Here is a 19625-nt window from a genome sequence, read left to right on the forward strand (position 1 = left end):
CCTTTGGCTCAGGTCAGATCCTGGAGTCCTGGGATTGAGTTCTGCATCAGGCTCCTTGCTCAACAGGGAGCCTGCCTCTCTCTGTGTCTCTGCCTGCCACTCTGCCTGCTTATGCGCTGTCTCTCTCTGTCTCTGTCTCTGACAAATACATAAATAAATAAAATCTTTAAAAATAAATAAATAAAATAAACTACTACAATGTAAATGGAATCTCTAAATTTTCTTATAACCACCATTTGTATAGCTCATCTAATCTCAAAACCATCCATGGCTAAGAATACAGAAGTTTCCTGAAAGAAGACAGATTAAGAATGCACTGGACATACTTCCATCAAAAACTCATTAAAATATACATGAAATCAGTGACAAAGAAAAACCTATAATCATAGCTGAAATGGACTGTGGAAATTAGAAGCACATCCTAATTTCTGATAAGGCTTTCTATAATCTATTATACCAATCAGATGTGATTAACAGCAGTCAACTTGACTGTTAAGCCCCAATTCAGTAAGTATCTTCTTTCTTAGACCTAGTGTACTGCTACCTGAACAACTAGTAATTTAATCTGTCCAACTACCCCCAAAATCTCCAAGCAATGGCTTAGTGGAAACCCTCTCTCATTAACTGAATAGCTGAAACAAGACTGGGAACAGCCACAATACTGGATACTACTGGCAGACTCAGATTTGGAAAGAATATGAAAGCAAAACCCATTTGGGAATGAACTCCAATTCATCACAAATCAACCACAGTCCCCTCTCATATCCCACCCTGCTCAACCTAATTTCAACCCCAATTAACTGTAAGTAACAACTGGGTCTTCTTGGAACTCCAGATGTATATTCTATCATTAACTAATGATAGAATACTATATGCCAGTAATGCTGTCACAGAAAACAGTACTGACCAAAAGCAACCTGGGTCCCTGGGACCATCCTGGCCTCTGAAGATGACCAAAATAACTATAAAGTAAGAAAAAACAAAAAGTTTTAAAGTACAAAAAACTAAAGCAAAAAGAATACACATTAATAAATGCTCTCCAAGAGCTACATGAATGTTGTAGAAAAAATTAACTATCACAAAGTGATAAGAAATACAGAAGTTATTCAACACCTGGCTAGCCCAATCAGGAGAGCACAGGACTCTTGATCTTGGGGTTTTAAGTTCGAGGCCCACACTGGATGTAGAGATGAGTTAAAAATAAAATCTTTTAAATTAAAAAGAAAGAAAAATACAGAAGTTACAAAATAAGAGCAGAGTATGAAGACTTATACAACAGAACAATTAAAATCATTTAGAAAGCAGTTAAGTTGCAGAAATGTGACAGAAAATTTCATTGAACACATACCAAAATTGAGGCAGAAATTAGCAAGAGAAGGCGGGATGGTGATAGACAAAGAATAGGGAGTCAAGTAAAATTCAACTCTTAAGTAACAGGGAATAGAATATTATTCCACCTGCGAATAATAGACCTCCCGCACAAAAGAAGGCCAAATAAACAAAATGAAATCAGTAACCAAACAACCAAGGTACAACTAGACTTTTTTCTAATATGTAAACATTTCATCAAATTATAAATTAATCAGAAATAGAGGCATATCTTCATTTTTGAAGCAATAGAAATTACAAAAGTATGACTGTATAAATAGTATTCAAATAAAAATTGAACAGTAGCAAGGGAGGGGAAGGTGTCATGACAGCCACTGTAATGAAATCAAATTCTCTGTCTCACATATACACACACACACACTACTAAGTAAGTAAAGAAGCAGGGTATGTGATCAATTTGGTTTTTTGTTAAGGAAAAATTGATATACTAATTCCTTTTTCATGGCTGGTATAACAAAAGAACATTTTAGGGAAATAAAAAGGCAACTGATATCCTAGAATAGCATTAAGAGCAATATATATTTCTTAAAATATATATTTATATATATATCAATATATATTAATATATATTTTAATATATTAATTAAATATATATTTTAATATATGGATTTTTAAGATCTGTAGTTTCCTTACTTAGAATTTAACTTAGAATTAAGTAAATTTTAAAATGTGCATAATTATTGGGCACCTGGGTACCTCAGTCAGTGTCCCACTCTTGGTTTGGCTCCGGTCTTGATTTCACAGGTCCTGAGATCTAGCCCCATGTTCAGCTCCGCACAGGAGACTGCTTGAAGATTTTCTCCTTCTGCCCTTCCCCCCACTCATTTTTTTTTCTCTCTCTCAAGTAAATAAATCTTTTTTTAAATGTGCATAATTATTTTTATTATAGTGTCTTATTTAAGAACAAAGATGGTGGGGCGCCTGGGTGGCTCAGTGGGTTAAGCCGCTGCCTTCGGCTCAGGTCATGATCTCAGCATCCTGGGATCGAGCCCCGCATCGGGCTCTCTGCTCCACAGGGAGCCTGCTTCCCTTTCTCTCTCTCTCTGCCTGCCTCTCTGTCTACTTGTGATCTCTGTCTGTCAAATAAATAAATAAAATCTTTAAAAAAAAAAAAAGAAGAACAAAGATGGCAAATGACCAAATGACCAATTTCAGAAAACAGTTTAATACATTGCTATTCCAACATAACAGGCTCTCTCATAAGACTATAGAAAATATTTTTATAAATATGAAAAGAGCAAACAAAAATTATATATACAATCTATAGTTTCTAGCTATATTAAAATTTTTTATGACAGTGATAATGTGCTAAAATGAGAAGTTATCCTACAGTGATTTTTTTTCAAATTTTACTTACTGTTTTATATTCTTTACTATTAAAAAATCCCAAAGGGAAGGAAAAAAAAAGTAATGATAGGTGTTTGATTCAACTTTTTCAGAAATAGGGCTAAACACCCCATTCTCCTACATGAGAAGGCAATCTATGTATAAAACATAGACAGAGACCTGGGTTCTTTCCAGTATGAAGGGTATTTATTTAATGTTTGACCTGGGCGAGTTAAATTATGTCAGCCTTCTATTCACTTGTCTGTAAAAATAAGAATACCACATACTCCATATAAAAGTGACTGTAGGGGCGCCTGGGTGGCACAGTGGGTTAAAGCCTCTATCTTCAGCTCAGGTCATGATCCCAGGGTCCTGGGATCAAGCCCCATATCAGGCTCTCTGCTTTAAGGGAGAATCTGCTTCCCCTTCTCTCTCTCTGCCTGCTGTTCTGCCTACTTGTGATCTCTATCAAATAAATAAATAAAATCTTTAAAAAATAGTAAAATAAAAGTGACTGTAAGGAATGCATGAAGTAGGGTTTGTAAAGCACTTTCCATGGTATCTGACATAGTAAATGCTTGATAAATAAATGGTGGCTATCACTGTTTAGAGCTATTTATTTTCCACTGCTCCCAAACCTGCCCCCATCCCTATTTAATCAGCCCTAAATTTTCTGCTTTAATCTCTATCTGGCCAATAACCTCAGTTCCTTTATTTGTTGTCCTCATCCTCCTAGATTCAGTAGCATCCCTTTATCTAAGCCCATAATAAGTGCTAAATAATTAATAGCTAAAATTTCTATGCATTTAGCTCCCATTCCCATAAGCTTCAGTTCCACCAACATACCCATCCTCCGCCTCCCATCACATCAATCCTGAGATTTCTAGCTTCCTAAAATCAACCCTTTCCTAACTTTGGTTAATTTTCAACATAATATTGCTAAACATACACACTTGGCACCAAGCCTTGATGTTATTTCACCTACTACCTAAAAACTACAGGAACGCTTATTCAGCCATATAAGAGCACCGAGCTAAAAAACAGGCTAATCAGATTTGAATTTAAATCAGATTTTTTAAAAATATAAATCTAGTTGATATATAACACGTAACATAATTAAGATACACAACTGTGTAGTTAATATTCATGACATACCCACTTTATGCCCAAACCTACTGATACTCTAACTAACCCTAGAAGACTGACATTATTAGTAACACTTTACAGTTAATTGAGGAACAGGAAGAGATCCCCGATCATGACTTGAGCCAAAATCAAAGAGTCAGACACTCAACCAACTGAGCCATCCAGGCTGCCCTACAGTCTTACAATGTTGAAAACAACAATAGACTGAACTGCCCCATACCAGTAAGAAATATTCTAAAAATTCAAACATTGATTAAAGAAATAGTGAGTACCTGTACCTACTATGTGTCTGGCATTGCTACTACAATCTTTTTCCTATATATGAGAAAATTAATTCAGTCTACTAAAAACCTGCCTCATATCAATTTCAATGTTTTAAGACAAGGTACAAAGAACATATTTTATTCATTCTACCAGTTCAATTTAAAAGTTTCTCAAAAATTAAAGTGTTATAAGGGAGAAACCAAGAGTATAAAATCAAAAGCATATAAAATAACAAGTGTAATGGCTTGAATACTGCCCCTGCATCCCAAATTCATGTCCACCAGAACTTAGAATATGCTCTTAATGTGGAAATAGGGTATTTGGATATGTAATCAGTTAAGGATCTGAAGTTCATGAAATCATCCTAGGTTTAGAGTGGGCTCTAGATCTAATGAATGGTATCCTTTTTAAGAAGAGAAGAGAGCACAGATACATCCACAGGAAGCCAAGAGAAGACAAAGGCAGAGTCTAGAGTTTTGCTACCACAAGTCAAGGAACACCAAGAGCCACCAAAAGCTGGAGAGGCTAGGAAGACTCTCACCATGAACCTTAAGAGGAAGTGTAACCCTACAAACCCCCTGATTTTAGATTTTTGGCCTTCAGAACTTCAAGAGAATAAATTTCTGTTGTTTGAAGCCACCCAGTTTGTGATACTGTTACTGCAGCCCCAGGAAACATAGTTTTGTTTTGTTTTGTTTCCTAAAATATGATATTCACCATTAAAATTAACAAATTATAAAAGTAATCTTTTTTGAAAACTGGTTTTCTAATCTGCACTACAAATGCTCCAAGAATTCTTAAATGGAACACGCTGTACATAATGACTGGGAAATGTACATAATGACTGGGAAACAAGCAAATGTTCACCTTGTATGAGCATCAGTTACTCCCCTGTGCCCTCACACGGTGACATCTGTGGGAGTTAGCTGGATAGGACTTCTTGCTCCTAGGCTATTACGTTCCACAGTTTTCTGCATTTTGAAGTTGTGTCTCATCCTTCACAGCCTATCAGGAGTCAACTTTTAAGCCCCCTCTCCAATGTTCTAATTCAGGAATTCAAATTTTCTATGGGCTAGAAAAATCATAAAACTATAACTGTTACAACGAATTTTAAGAATTATGCTCTACAGGGGCGCCTGGATGGCTCAGTAGGTTAAGCCTCTCCCTTCCACTCAGGTCATGATTTCAGGTCCTGGGATCGAGCCCCGCATCGGGCTCTCTGCTAAGCAGAAAGCATGCTTCCTCCTCTCTCTCTGCCTGCCTCTCTGCCTACTTGTGATCTCTGTCAAATAAATAAAAATAATGTGCTATGGTGAGTGGTGTGAAGTGTGTAAACCTGGTGATTCACAGACCTGTACCCCTGGGGCGAATAATACATTACATGTTTATAATTAATAAACAAATGAATAAATATAAAATCTTAAAAAAAAAAAAAGAATTATGTTCTATAGAATACTAGGACTGAAGCCTCTACACAGAAAAAGATTTTGTCAGCAAGGAAGTCTGGGAAAGGATGTATGCTCTCCCTTTTGGAAACCCACTACACATATTAACACAATAATGGCTCTGGACTGCCTAGTAAAGAAACCTATTAAACATTTTTAACCTGTCTTACTTGGATACAGACTCTTCCCTTCAAGGTTTTCAAATAATGTCCCAACACTGATGGCTCAAATATTTTCTCTTTCAGAGTAGGCAATAGCCCTCTGGATATCATCTTTCTCCCTCTTTCTTCCCAGGAAAATCTTGGCAATTTAAAGCTGTCATATGATAATCTGTTCTTTTCCTTAATTATAGCAACAGATATTTTGCCTTGAACCCAATTACCAACAAACTTCAATATCAGAACTTCAGTAACAATACTTTTGAAAATGGGATTTTATATGATCACATTTGACCCTCACAACAAACCTATGATATAGGTAATTACAAAGCTCTAAGAGATTATGTAATTTGATGCAGTAAGGCTATTAAGTGATCAAGCTGGGATAGGCCTTCTGACGTCAAGTCTTATGACCTACCTACTCTACCACACCATCAATATGCAGGGGTGGGCAGGGGAGCTAGGCCCAATATCAAACCCCAAACCCTGAAGTCTTCTTAACTAAGCAAAGGATTCTCCATATATTAATCTCAGTTGCAGCCAAATTAATTGCTGCTCCACAGTCAATCAATCAGTAACAAGTGCACCTTGTCAGGAATATGCATTAAGAGAACCACCCCCCTTTCCAAAGCTCAAACCTTTACTCTTCAGACTGTTACTGTTTTACAGTACTGCTAAGATACTGGGGTTTTTGTTTTTGTTTTTTTAAAGATTTTATTTATTTGAGAGAGAGGGAGAAAGAGAGAGTATGAGTCAGGGCAGGGGCAGAGAGAGAGAGAGGGACAGACTGAGTCCTAACCAGGCTCCACAACCAGTGTGGAGCCCAACGTGTGACTCCATCTCACGACCCTGAGATCATGACCTGAGCTGATATCTTAACCAACTAAGCCACCCACGTGCCCCTATGAGATTGTTTTCGAACAAAAGAGAAAACAGGTATTTCTGCCATGGAACACTTACAGGTCACTCATAGCAAAGGCTACCAAAATTTACAATGTCTCCCTCACAAGAGCAGTGAATTAGTCACCCTCCAACTAACAGCCTATTAGTGCTTTCTTTTTTTTTTTTAATTATTTTATTTATTTATTTATTTGACAGAGATCACAAGCAGGCAGAGGCAGGCCAAGAGAGGGAAGCAGCAGGCTCCCCGCAGGCTCCCCGCAGGCTCCCCGCTGAGCAGAGCGCCCGATGCAGAGCTCGATCCCAGGACCCTGAGATCATGATCTGAGCCAAAGGCAGAGGCTTTAACCCACTGAGCCACCCTGGCGCCCCTAATTTTATATATTCTTTTGAATACATAATACCTGCACTGCACAATTAAATGGTACAAAAAGATGGGCAGTGAAATAGCCCCCTGCTACCTAGCTCCCCCGCTCTGAACTAATGTGTTTCATGTGTATCTTTAAAGGGTCACTCCATGCACGTGCAAGTAGTTACACTTAAAAACCTTCCTTGCCCCTACTTTTATACACAAATGTGTATAAAATGTGTATACTAGACACATTTGTTCTACTACCCCCTTATTCTTCCCCTTAAAAATACACCTTGGAAATTGCTTCCTAAATTATATAAAGTCTCTTGTTTTTTTCTTAATGTTTGCAATGTATATCATTGCATGGATAACGATAATTTAACTATTGTCCTACTAGAAACGTTTTTTCTAACCTTTGTATTTATAAACAATATGGCAATGAATAACTCATTATTTCATACCAGTATATCTATAGGATAAATTCCTAGAGTCTAAATTACTGGGTTAACTTTAATAAATACTGTCACACTTTATAGAGGTGGCAACATCGTACTCTCACTAGCAATGTCCGGGCGTTTTCCATAATTTTAAAATTTATATAAATAACATGACAGTAGTCTACTTCTTTGGTTTTTGTGGCCTAAACTTCATTCCCACTCTAAACTTGAGATAGATATAGATATAAATATAGATATATAGATATTTTCCCACCTTAAAGAATTTTTTTTTTTTTTTTTTAGGGCGCCTGGGTGGCTCAGTGGGTTAAGCCGCTGCCTTCGGCTCAGGTCATGATCTCAGGGTCCTGGGATCGAGTCCCGCATCGGGCTCTCTGCTCGGCAGGGAGCCTGCTTCCTCCTCTCTCTCTCTGCCTGCCTCTCTGCCTATTTGTAATCTCTGTCTGTCAAATAAAATAAATAAAATCTTTAAAAAAAAAAAAAAAAAAAAAAAAAAAGAATTTTTTTTTTTAATTTTATTTATTTATTTGACACAGAGAGAGAGATCATAAGCGGGCAGACAGGCAGGCAGAGAGAGAGGAGGAAGCAGGCTCCCTGCTGAGCAGAGAGCCTGATGCGGGGCTCGATCCCAGGACCTGAGATCATGACCTGAGCCGAAGGCAGAGGCTTTAACCCACTGAGCCACCCAGGCGCCCCAAGAATTTTTTTTTTTTTTTAAGTAAGCTCTACCAGTGTGGGGTCTTGAACTCATGACCCAAGATCAAGAGTTGCATGCTTTACTGCCTAAGCCAGCCAGGAACCACCCCTTAAAGAAATTTTTAAGTAATTTCTACTATGATTGATTCACAAAGAGATTAGTCACCTATTTACCTGAAATTGTAGTTTTATGTAGAAAAATACTCACCAACTTAATAAATAGGTTGTAATGTATAAACAACTCATTTGCTGAAGACCACCTATACCACTAAAGAGACCGTCTTCTCTTCTCTTGGAAAACTTAATAAAAACTGCCATTTTAATTTATTGCAATAGTAACATGAGACTCTGTTCATCCATGCTTTTATAACTGCTGTACCTGGACCCTACAAGGAAGTAGAGACTAACACCTTGATAACCAAAGGGGGGGGGGGACAACTTGGGAATAATAAAAGGTAATTCAAACATAATCCCAAACCCAACCCCAGTAGCCTGTTTAAACTTTCCCCTCACAATAAGTTGCCAAATGACTTTTTCAGCCTGTAATAGGGAACAAAATAATCACTGTGAATTTATAGTCCCCTTTGCCCCCCAAATTAAATTTCCTCTAAGCATGTAATATCATATTGCGAATTTTCTGCATATATCATATCTTCTATTAGATTCCTTTTCTGTGTTAAATTTACCAACATGTAACTAATTTTAAAAGCTCTATCTACTAGGGGCGCCTGGGTGGCTCAGTGGGTTAAGCCGCTGTCTTTGGCTCAGGTCATGATCTCAGGGTCCTGGGATCGAGTCCCGCATCGGGCTCTCTGCTCAGCAGGGAGCCTGCTTCCCTCTCTCTCTCTCTCTCTCCCTGCCTCTCCATCTACTTGTGATCTCTCTCTGTCAAATAAATAAATAAAATCTTTAAAAAAAAAAAAAAAAAAGCTCTACCTACTCCAAATTATCTCCACTGAAGTATCTGGCTAATCATACCACTGATAAGAATTCTTGTCAAATTAAGGCTATCACCACTGTAAGAGCTGTTTCTGCCTGCTCACTGAACATCTAATTTCTCTCGCCTAACAATTAATACCCATTCTGTATAGGTATTTATCTACATGAAGTACTTCAGAAGAAAATGCCCCCACCACACACACAAATTCAACAGTGGGCCATATTCCACCAAGAGAAATGCTATCTCCCTTGCTAGTGCACAAGCCTGAACCAAATAGCACATGGCATCCCTGGCCCCAGGGACTGGATGAGCCAGTGAGACTGAAGAGAGTTATGCTGAAGTTTCCAAACTTTGGAGAGAGAACCACAGAAAGTAAGGTTCTTAGCTAGGGTGAGTTGGATTTTCTATTACCATACATGGAGCAAAAAGCATCCCAACTGTTTAACAACTTAAAAATGCACTGGTTGAGGATTTTGAGCAATATCAATGAATGTATTTGCGAACAAATTTAACCCTATCTATGAAACCTGATTCTTTGATGACTATTGACTTTTCTATAATTTAGAGAGTTGACTTTTGACAGTATTTAACACTTCAAGAGAGGCATGTGTGGAAGAATAAGGTTAGGGAACACCATTCACTGAAAGGATTCATGTCACAGCCACATCACAGTTCAAATCCAGAAAATGAAAAACTCCCTCTTGCTTTCCTATCTGCCATGCCAAAAGCCACTGAGCAAATAAGAAAATGAGACCTGACTTTGCACAGGTCTTTATTAGAAGGATGAGCATCGTAATCCAAGCAGAACCCTGGAAGGAGTGAGTGTTTCAAGACTGTCATCACTATTAGGGGGCATTAATGAGCATTTCTTACAAATACTGTAAACTAAACGCAGTTTGTAATTGCTAACAAGTAAAGAGACAACATAGCCAAAAATAAATAATTTTGAGGGTACAGAGACATCTTACTGGCCTAATACAGACCCACCCTGATGGCTCTTATTACCCTATTCTGGCATTTGCTTCTTACTTTCTTAGATTGTTGGCCTTGCTGATTTTCATAAGAAGGCTTAGGCAGTTGCTTCCCTGTGGGCTATACAGCAATTTTCCAGTTCTATGACTCAGAAAGAGCAAGAGAAGGAAGGGTTCTCCTCTTCCATCCCTAGATAAAATCAGAAAATGTTTATTTAGCTCCGGTAAAGCAAGGCTCAGTTAGTTAATTCACTGTACAGGCTTTCACAACTTTTTTTTTTCTTTCAAGTCAAATATTTACCAAGAGCTTAGTGTATGCAATTCATAGTTTATTATATATCCAAAGCCAATGAAGGAATTACATTTATCAGTTCCATGCTCCCTTTCTCTACATCCCTAATAACAAAGTCAAATATTTTAAAGAAAAAATACTTATGCCTCACAAAGTTTGCAATTAAACTTTTTGTGCCAGAATTGGTGGACTGGTGATCAGGTTTGTTATTCCCAGAATATTGTGCTGAAACACAAGGGTAAGAGATTTCCCACTTTCCTTTAAAAAAAAAAAAAAAAGTTCAAATGATGTGCACTCAATTATTAAAACAAATATCCTGAGAAAGTAAATGGAAACGAACTGCATTAATGAGCTAATAAATACTATCTGGAGGCAACATCTGCACTACCTACCAGGTTTGGCACACAGAGTCTGCAAAACTGATAATTCAGAAACACTGAAGGCACAGAGTCTGCATTCAGAACATAAACCATGCATCGCAAATACAATTAACTGCTCCGAAAAAAAATTAGTCATCCTTCCCAACGAGATGGCCCTTTTTAAAAAATTCTGTAAGCTACCCCCAAAGCAAGCCTACTTTGGGGGGGAGGTGGGAAGGGATGACACATTTCACACTTGAGAATCAGCCCAGGCAGGTAAGTCGAGAACATCCCAAAGAGGACGGAAATACGGACAATACGGAAAACTGCCAGGAAAGCGATGGGCTGGCTCTGAGCCGAGGGAGCACAGCCCCAGCGAACAAGAAGCCCTCTCCCCAGGGCTCCGGGCCGAGACCCCGGCGCACCCCCCCTCCCAGCTCTACGAGCGCGCCGCGCAGCCCTACACTGCCCCACCTGGGAAAGTTCGCACCTCCGCATCCCCGCCCCTCGCACCAGCGAGCCCCTCGCACCGCGGTGCCGTCGCCATGGCGACCGGTCCCCACCCCCACCCGGCCGGAGAGGGTCGCGCCGCAGTCCCGCGGTGGCCTCTGACTCCGCTCCCGCCGGAGTCAGGACAGGGGTTGCAGAGCCCGGGAGAGGAGGAACGCCGGGGCGGGGGAGGATGAAGGGGTGCGAAAGGCGGAAGTCACCCGGACCGCGGGCTGGATCCGACCCTTGCCCCGAGGGGTCCTCACCCTTCACTTTGCCGAAGGTGCCGACCCCCAGCGTATCCCCCAGGATGTAGTGGCCGATCTTCACTCGCCCGTCGTGTTTCTGCTTCTCGGCTGTCGCCATCTTTCTCCAGGAACTGAGTCTGCGCATGGCGCCGCGGGAGGGGGCGGAGGGGGCGGGCAGGGCCGCGCCGGGGGCGGGCAGGGAGGGGGGTGGGGACGCGGGAGGGCAGCCGTGCCGCCGAGCCGCCGCCCAGCGCCGCCCGCCGGGTCCCTGCCGCGGGCTGTCCGGCGCAGACGCTCCCCCTGGCGGGGCGGGCAGGGGTCGCTGGGAGGGCCACCGGTACTCCCCTTCTCGCGCGGCTCGGCTTCGGCCTGGGGCGCCCGCCCACCTGCGCGCCGGAGAGGGCTTCCTGAACTGCAGAGGAGGGCGGCAGCCCTTCGGCCGCTGTCCTCTGTGGCCGAGTTCTGCCCGCGGCGATCTCCCCGAATCGTTCCTCGTGGGGAGGGGTACCGCTCTCCTTGCGATTCCGAGGGGATAGATGGGCACTGGGGAAGCCCACGCGGGCGAGGCAGCTGTGTGGCTGGTTACTAGTGCGGCGTGAATTGAAACATGGCAGGGGACACCGCCCTGCCACAATGTTCTAACCTCTTCATTTTTTCTGTGCGGATGGAATCTAAAAGCCACGGAGAGTTGTCACTTGCATCTTCGATGGAGTTTCCCCTTTTTCTACCCACCGCCCTGGTTCTTTGTTGTTGTTACTTTGAACCAGTAAGTTGCTACTGGGCACCTCGACAGCTTTCCTCCTTCTGGATGCTTTTCTGAAATTTCCTTCCCAAGCAAGCTCTGTTGGAAGGAGCAGGTTGGAAATACTGTGAACGTGCGTGTGCTCGGGAATGGGATGTTACAGACATAGGAATTAATATTTTTTTATTACCGATAAAATGGAGACTTTGAACTGAAAACAAGGCTTATATTTACAAGTCAATCGACAAGTATTTATTGTACTTGCAATGAGTAAGATTTAGTCTATTATCTTTACAAATGGGATGTCCCATGTTACAGGGGAAGTAGGGAAAGCATGCTTATTTCTATTAAATTTTTAAGCGAGTTCACTGCTCAGTTGTATTCCCCTGACATGGGTAAAATGAAGTGCCCAAACAAACAAGATATGATCTCTACTTTGCAGTGTCATAGCATTTGGGCCAGTGTCAATGGGCAAAGAGTTGAACTCTTCAAGAGAGTAATATAAAAAAAAGTAAGACTAAAAATGTTGTCCTTTTTGTTCCTAATCAAAGTAACCCAGCTCCTCTGATGTTTATATACTTTCTTTTTATGAAATCAAAGTAACATGAATTAAGTACTGCTTTGTTCCAAGCACAGCATTGCAAGGGAAGCAAAAGCTGGCGCTTAGAATTAAAACAGTCACAACTAGGCTTGGATGATCAGTTTTTATGTATTAGGGACCGCACATATTCTGAAGGACCATGAAGTTAAGAAGTCTGATTACTGACACATTTGGGGGGTTGGGCAGTGGTTACTGTTGCAATTTTTGCTCTCTGGTTTCTTCACCTTTTCTTGTTTGCCTTGTGAGTTTCTGCAGCCCAGACATTTTGGATCTCTACAAAGCAGAAATAATTTACCGGATTATCTTGGGGGGAGGGGAAGGACCTTTCATCCCTAACCAGCGAAGTATCATCTTAAAATGACTCTAAATTTGCATCATGTCTAGAGTTTAACATAGCAAAATTATTTCTTCTAAAAGAAAAAAGTCACAAGCTACCTCAACCTTGTATGGTTAAGCTGGGGAGCATCTTACAAAGAAGCAAACTGAAGCTGAATTTTGCAAACCAATTGCCAATCTCTTAGTGAAACTATGAAGACCCAATTAAGAAAATAATATAAAGGTTTTTTTTTAAGAGAAACATCAGTTTGTTTCTGTTCTAATATTTTAGATTATAGTTTCAATACATATTCATTAAATGCCACTATTTACTCAAAAGCCTTGTTGGGGAAAGAAAACCTAGAATCTTAGATCAAAGGATTGAGTAGGAACTTAGAGCTCACCTTAACTGGGTCTTTCATAGTCTCAGTTTAAGCAGCTTTTATTGCTGGGTGTTTTGGTTTTTTTTTTTTTTTCTTATGAGTTAAAAACTGAATTCAATTAAGAGTTCCTAAGAAGGTAAATGATAATCCTTCTTTAATCTTTTGCTTTTTCTCTTTCCTTCATTCCTTTTAAAAAATTTCTGCCCCATTTGCTTCCACTTCTCTTCCTTTCATTATCCCACTGATCCATCCCCAAACCTTCCTTTCTTTCTTCAAGCACTGTCAGATACTGTGGATAAATACAAAATGAAGATTCATGATCCCTCCTTTGAGGAGCTCATAGTCTAAGGTGAGAGTTCTCTATATTTCTCCCACCCGGGACAGAGAGTATTCATACGCTCAACATTCTCCTAGGGTAGAAGTGAAAATAAGGCAAACTGGTTTACAACCAGTTTCCAGACCCATCAGTTGTAACCCTACCCTCTATCTCAAGCCAAGTATATTGGAATGTAAGTGGGCAGGAGTGACTATACAGAAGCAACCTTGATTGCATACTAGTTTAGGAGGGAGGGAAAGGTAAATTGTTTTCAGATTTCAGTACTTCAACTTTTACTAGTACAACTAAGTCACAGTATATCTCAGCACCGGTGAAGACATACCATAATGACCCAACAACCTGATAGGGAATTTCTGGTTTCAGAAGAAGCTAAGTAATTGTCAGCTGTTTCCTCTCTGGCCCTTCAGAGAGTCTGTGGGAGCTATGCATTCTCTTGGGCTTTTCTTGCTAAGGCCATCACAGTGTTAGTACACTGTACATTGTCAGGTGGATATTATACTTCTTCAATCTCTTTCTCTAAATATGGTGGCCAGAACTAAAACTTCTAAGTACTACACTTCTATTAATAGAGCCTAACATGTCCTTAGGTTAATTACATTGTAACTAATATTCAGTGTTAATTAAACAAGTCGGGATTAGTTTGCTAGAACTTGAGTACTCAAAAAGCAAAGGAACACTACTGCCTTCAACGTGGCAAAGCAATGTGATAGGTGCTATAATAAGAACATGTATATGGTCCTTTTTTTAAAAGATTTTTTTTTGAATACTCTCTACACCCAACATGGGGCTCAAATTCACAACCCCAATATCAAAAGTCATATGATCCACCAACTGAGCTAGCCAAGACCCCCTTATTTATGGTCTTTGGAAAGGGTTTCATGAAGGAAAGGCATAACCTTTATCTGTGGAGGTCCATAAAGTCTTCAACTTGAATATATTTAGGAGAATAGAAAGGGATATTGCACTGTACTCAAAGAAGGGTAACATGGGGTGTCGGGGAGACACAGGGAACAAGGCATCCCAGGTAGAAGGAAGAGCATATGCAAAATCATGAGGGAAAGAAGCCTATGTCTTTTCAAGAGAGAGCAAAGTAGTTACAGGGGGTGAAATCTGGAAGCACAGGGGAATTTATTAGAAGAAACGAAAGAGAAACAGGAGTAAATCCTGAAAAGCCTCATATGTACTTCTCAACTTGGACATTATAGGTGATGAACCACGGAAGACCTAAAGACATGAAGATATAAAGTAGATGCATTTTAGAATTACTTTCTTTGCCAAAGAAATTGAGGTCTATGGGTGCCTTTGGTAAGTGAAAAGGGTGATCAAGAAGTCAGGTGCAAGGGGCAGACTTTTCCCTGTGAACCTTCTTAACTTTTTGGTTTTGCACCTTATGCATATATTATAGAGTTGAAAACTATTTAATGATTAGAAAAAAAAAGTCTTAAACTCTGAACTGGATTGGAGAAGAACAAGACCAAAGTGGTGATAAAACAAGAGAATTGGTGATTATCTAGTGGAGAAATGATGAAACAGGCCTTACGTATGCAGAGGAAAAGCATAAGCCATAGACATGGAATTAGTGGACAGAGAGGGTGAGGAAGAAGTCTTGGCTACCTCTTTACATCTGGAGGGATGATGGGGGAATGGGGAATAGAGGTTCTGTAGAGAGAATTCTATTTGTAACATTGGGACATCTAAGAGACATTCAGGTAAAGATATCCAGGATGATACTGGTAATACAGGTCTATTACTCCAAGGGAAGGTCAACCTAGAGACAGATTGGGTGTCATCACTACAAAATGCAGATGAATTAGAGCAACGAGTATGAATGAGATCTCCCCGGTTCATAGAATTAAGGGATCCAAGGACATAAGACTTACTTAGAGAATGTGGATATTTAGAAGGGTCCAGAAGCAATATAAGCCTATGGAAGGAAAGAAAAAAGAGCAATTTATATTAACTCCCAGGGAGTTACAGTGATTAAAATTAGTTGGTGGATGAGTGTCACCTAGAGTAGATGATTCCTAACTCCTCTAATTAGAAAGTTTTTAGGCAAAAATGTTTAGAACCTTCTTATGATGACAAATTTTAAGCTTCAATTACCCTTGTAGAGATAGGTCCAGAACTGTTTCCTTGGGAAAATCTTAGCACTGAAGTTTATGAGAACTCCCTTGGCCTATCTCTCTGTACAGACGGTTGTTTGATCCTGGTTGGCTTAATTACTGTTAGTGAGAAAACGTCAACCCTGCTCTCCTCCCGGCTGATTCTCTGAGGATCAGGCATGTGGGTCTATCCATGATCAGCAGCAAAAAATGTATTCAACAAAAAAATGTGACTCTAAACTTTGCTGTTTTTATCTGCTAATGGGAATAATATCCTTGAGACTCTTAGGGAGACTAAAGTAATTGGACTGTCCTGTTTCTGGTTGCTCTTTGCTTGATTTTGCTCGATTTGATAATACAAGGAGCAGATAAACACTTGAATATCTTGAATGGGTTAATAATTTGTCTCTCCATTCAGACTACTGGTTTGGTTCCCTTCAAAACAATATTCTTTAAAAATTCATTCAACATTGGGGTGCCTGGCTGCTCAGTCAGAAGAGTATACAACTCTTGATCTCCAGGTCATGAGTTTGAGCCCCATGTTGAGTATAGAGATTACTTTAAAAAAAATACTAAAAAAATTTTTTCTGTTTGACATTTATCTAAGTGGAAAGGCATGGAATAGAGGATTGCTAAGTAGTGTCCCGGGGAGAGAAGACCCTGCTATTACCAGACCCTCATTTCTTAGACACAGTTAGCAGGCCCCCCAAGCACACATTCCATTGAATCGGGCATTATGTAGCGGGGGAGCTCCTCTCCCACCCCAAGTGATTTAGCAAAGTGGTCCTTTTTCACCACCCCTTTCCAGGAAGAGTTCAGGTAAATAAAAGTTTGAGTGTTATTTTGGTGCCCCAGAGATGTGTAGTATCCCTTGGGGACTGACTCCCATGCAGCTGCTGGCTTGGCTACCTCTGGGCATGAGCTGCTGTCCCTAGGGCAGGGGTGTATTGTAGGAATGGAAGGGATGCTATAAGAAATAGACCCACAAAGTCTCTTCAGCCCGCCCAAATTTACAGCCCACTTCTAACAAAGACGTAGTTACTAACAACATGTTCTAGAGTGTTCTAACCTCATCCCTGGGTTTATTGTATTTTCCTTCCCCTAAATTCCTTATTCCTCAGCTATTTATTATTTAAAAGAAATATTACTCTGTAAGGTTCCCAGATTGATTGATTGATTGATTGATTGACTGACTGATTTTGAGAGAGAGAGAGCACAAGAGAGAGAATCTCTGGCAAGTTCCATGCTCAGTGCAGAGCCTGATACTGGGCTTGACCTCAGGATCCTGAAATCGTGACCTGAGCCAAAATGAGGAATTAGATGCTTAACCAACTGAGCCACCCAGGTGCTCCCAAGATGCTTTTTTAGTAGGCTTTATTTTTTAGAATAGCTTTAGCATTACAGAAAAAAATGTGAGAAGACTGCAGAGTTCTCATACACGACACAGCCAGTTTCTACTATTGTCAACACCTCACACTCTTTTTTTTTTTTAAGATTATATTCATTTATTTATGTGAAAGAGAGCAAGAGTGAGAAAGATCACAGAGGGAGAGGGAGAAGCAGACTCCCTGCTGAACAGAGAGCCCGATTTGGGGCTTGATCCAGGACCCTGAGATCATGACCCAAGCCAAAAGCAGATGCTTAAAGCCACCCAGGCACCCCAACACCTTATATCCTGTGGTACATTTGTAACAATCAATGAGCCAATATTGATATATTATCATTAACTAGACTCCACACTTCATTCCAACATCTTTAATTTTTACCTGATTTCCTTTTACTGATCCAGGACCATATTACATTTAGTTATCTTGTCCCTGTAGGATGATCTTGGCTGTGACAATTTCTCAGGTATTCCCGGTTTTGATGACCTTGACAGCATTGAGGTGTATCGGTCAGATATTTTGTAGAATGCCTCTCTTTCAGAATTTGGTTTTTCTCATGGCTAGACTGATGTTACAGGTTTGGGAGGAAGAACACAGACAGTGGTCCATTTTAATCACATCATATCAAGGGCTCATACTGTCCATATGGTTTATCACTGTTGATGTTGATCTTACTTACCTGCCAGAGGTTGTGTTCGTCAGGTTTCTCTACTGTGGAGTTACTCTCTTTTCCCTTCTTTCCATACTGCACTCCTTTCTGTATTCTTTGAAACGGAATCACTACCCAGAACCCACACTTAAGGATTGCAAAGTTGTGCTCCCCTTCTGTAGGGTGTACTATCCACATAAATAATTTGTCATTCTTCACAGGAGATTTGCCTCTTTCCTTCCAGTTATTCATTTATTCCATCTTTATTTATAGCAGTGTGGACTCACGGATATTTATTTTATAACTGGGTTATAATCCCCTACTCCCTTCATTTATTGCCCGGATTGTCCCAGCTTTAATCAGTGGGTGCTTTTTCAGTTAGTTCCTATATCCTTTTGACATACCTCCATCAATGTCATTTTTACTGCTTTTCTATTTTACGCTTTCTTACTTTCTAGCGCTACAAGGAAATCTTGTGTATTTGCTGCCCAGGGCTAGGATCAGCCATTTCTCCAAGGTGTCCTGGTTACTTTTATCAGAGAGTGGTATTAGAACCCAGGATTTGGTGTTTGGAGTGTCATTGCTCCTAGACACCCTCAGCTGACAGAGCAAGGAAATATATATGTATATACTAACCAATAAATATACCTGTATCTCTGAATATTTCTAGAACTGTCCCTGTCTGTAATAAGCTTAACATGATTTCATGCAACCAACTCTAATCCGTTCCTGCATAGGTTAGCCTAGTCTCTTCCCTTTGCTTACCTGTAAACTCCCACTCCAACAGTGAGAAACCTAGCTTCCATTATCTAACAATCATTTACTGAATTGCTCAATCAGAGTAGCATATGTATTTGTGGAGGTATCGGAATTGTTAACCCCACTGCTCTGGACAACAACTGTATCAACTTGAGTCCCCTGCTTGTGTGCAGTTCCTTTTGTCTTTAGTCTTATAGATTTCCCCTCATTTCCAAGTGCTAATCTGGACTCCACCATTTCTTTAGGTAAGCACCTTTGCCTTCCACTCTCTTCAGTGAGGCTGTTATATACAAGAATAATACCAATAGATTTTGTTATCACTATCTGTTTTCCATCCCGGGATACCCTACCTTGGTTTTAATCTCCTATGCACCATGTTGGTGAGAGAGGAATTCCCTCTCTATGGTTTTGCAGATGGCCAAATGCACAATATCCAACACAGGGCAGATGTATCAAGAGCGGTCTACTGGTCACATATACTCACAGCCTGGGGGAGGCGGGGGGTACCATGTAGGTGCACTTAAAAACTCAGAGCTGCACTTAAAAACAGAATGAACAACCAGTGGCTTCAGAAGGCAGACTTTGTAGTATCAGTAGGGAGGTCGGCCTCCTAGTTCTTGTAAAAAATGGGACTAGTTATTTGAATGATTCTATAAGCTCACAGGGAACTGAACCCACTACTCCGGGATTAGCACTAACTATGCCCAGCCTTTGGTAAGTAGGGTTGTTTGGCTACTTCTCTATGGGAGCAGAATGGGGAGGAGAACTTATAGCTGGGCCATTTGAGGCCCTCAATAGTTCCAGATGTCAAGGCAACATGTAATATTGAGCCTTAATATTAGGCCTTATACCCACAACTTTGCAAATGACTTTTTAAAATTTGCATTATTGAGGTTCACTTTCTGCTGGAAAGTCCTGTGGG

At 40.4% G+C, this 19625-nt stretch overlaps 1 protein-coding gene across 4 annotated transcripts in view; it reads right to left on the bottom strand.

Moving 5' to 3' along the window:
• Positions 1-11603, bottom strand: part of PRKAA1 (protein kinase AMP-activated catalytic subunit alpha 1) — a 33577-nt gene extending 21974 nt beyond the window's left edge. For 2 of the 4 annotated variants that reach the window (XM_059173870.1, XM_059173868.1), the window contains exons 1-2: positions 11449-11555; positions 10101-10232 (exon numbers count right to left, since the gene is read on the bottom strand). Coding sequence is in view for 2 of the 4 variants with exons in the window: in XM_059173867.1 (XP_059029850.1) it covers positions 11449-11575 (127 nt within the window). In the remaining 2 variants the exon portion in view is untranslated. Of the gene's footprint in view, positions 1-10100; positions 10233-11448 lie in introns of all 4 variants that reach the window. The other 2 variants (XM_059173867.1, XM_059173866.1) reach the window with 1 other exon arrangement.
• Positions 11604-19625: the final 8022 nt, after the last annotated feature.

The sequence above is a fragment of the Mustela lutreola genome, chromosome 5 (genome assembly GCF_030435805.1).
Source record: "Mustela lutreola isolate mMusLut2 chromosome 5, mMusLut2.pri, whole genome shotgun sequence".
NCBI lineage: Eukaryota > Metazoa > Chordata > Mammalia > Carnivora > Mustelidae > Mustela > Mustela lutreola.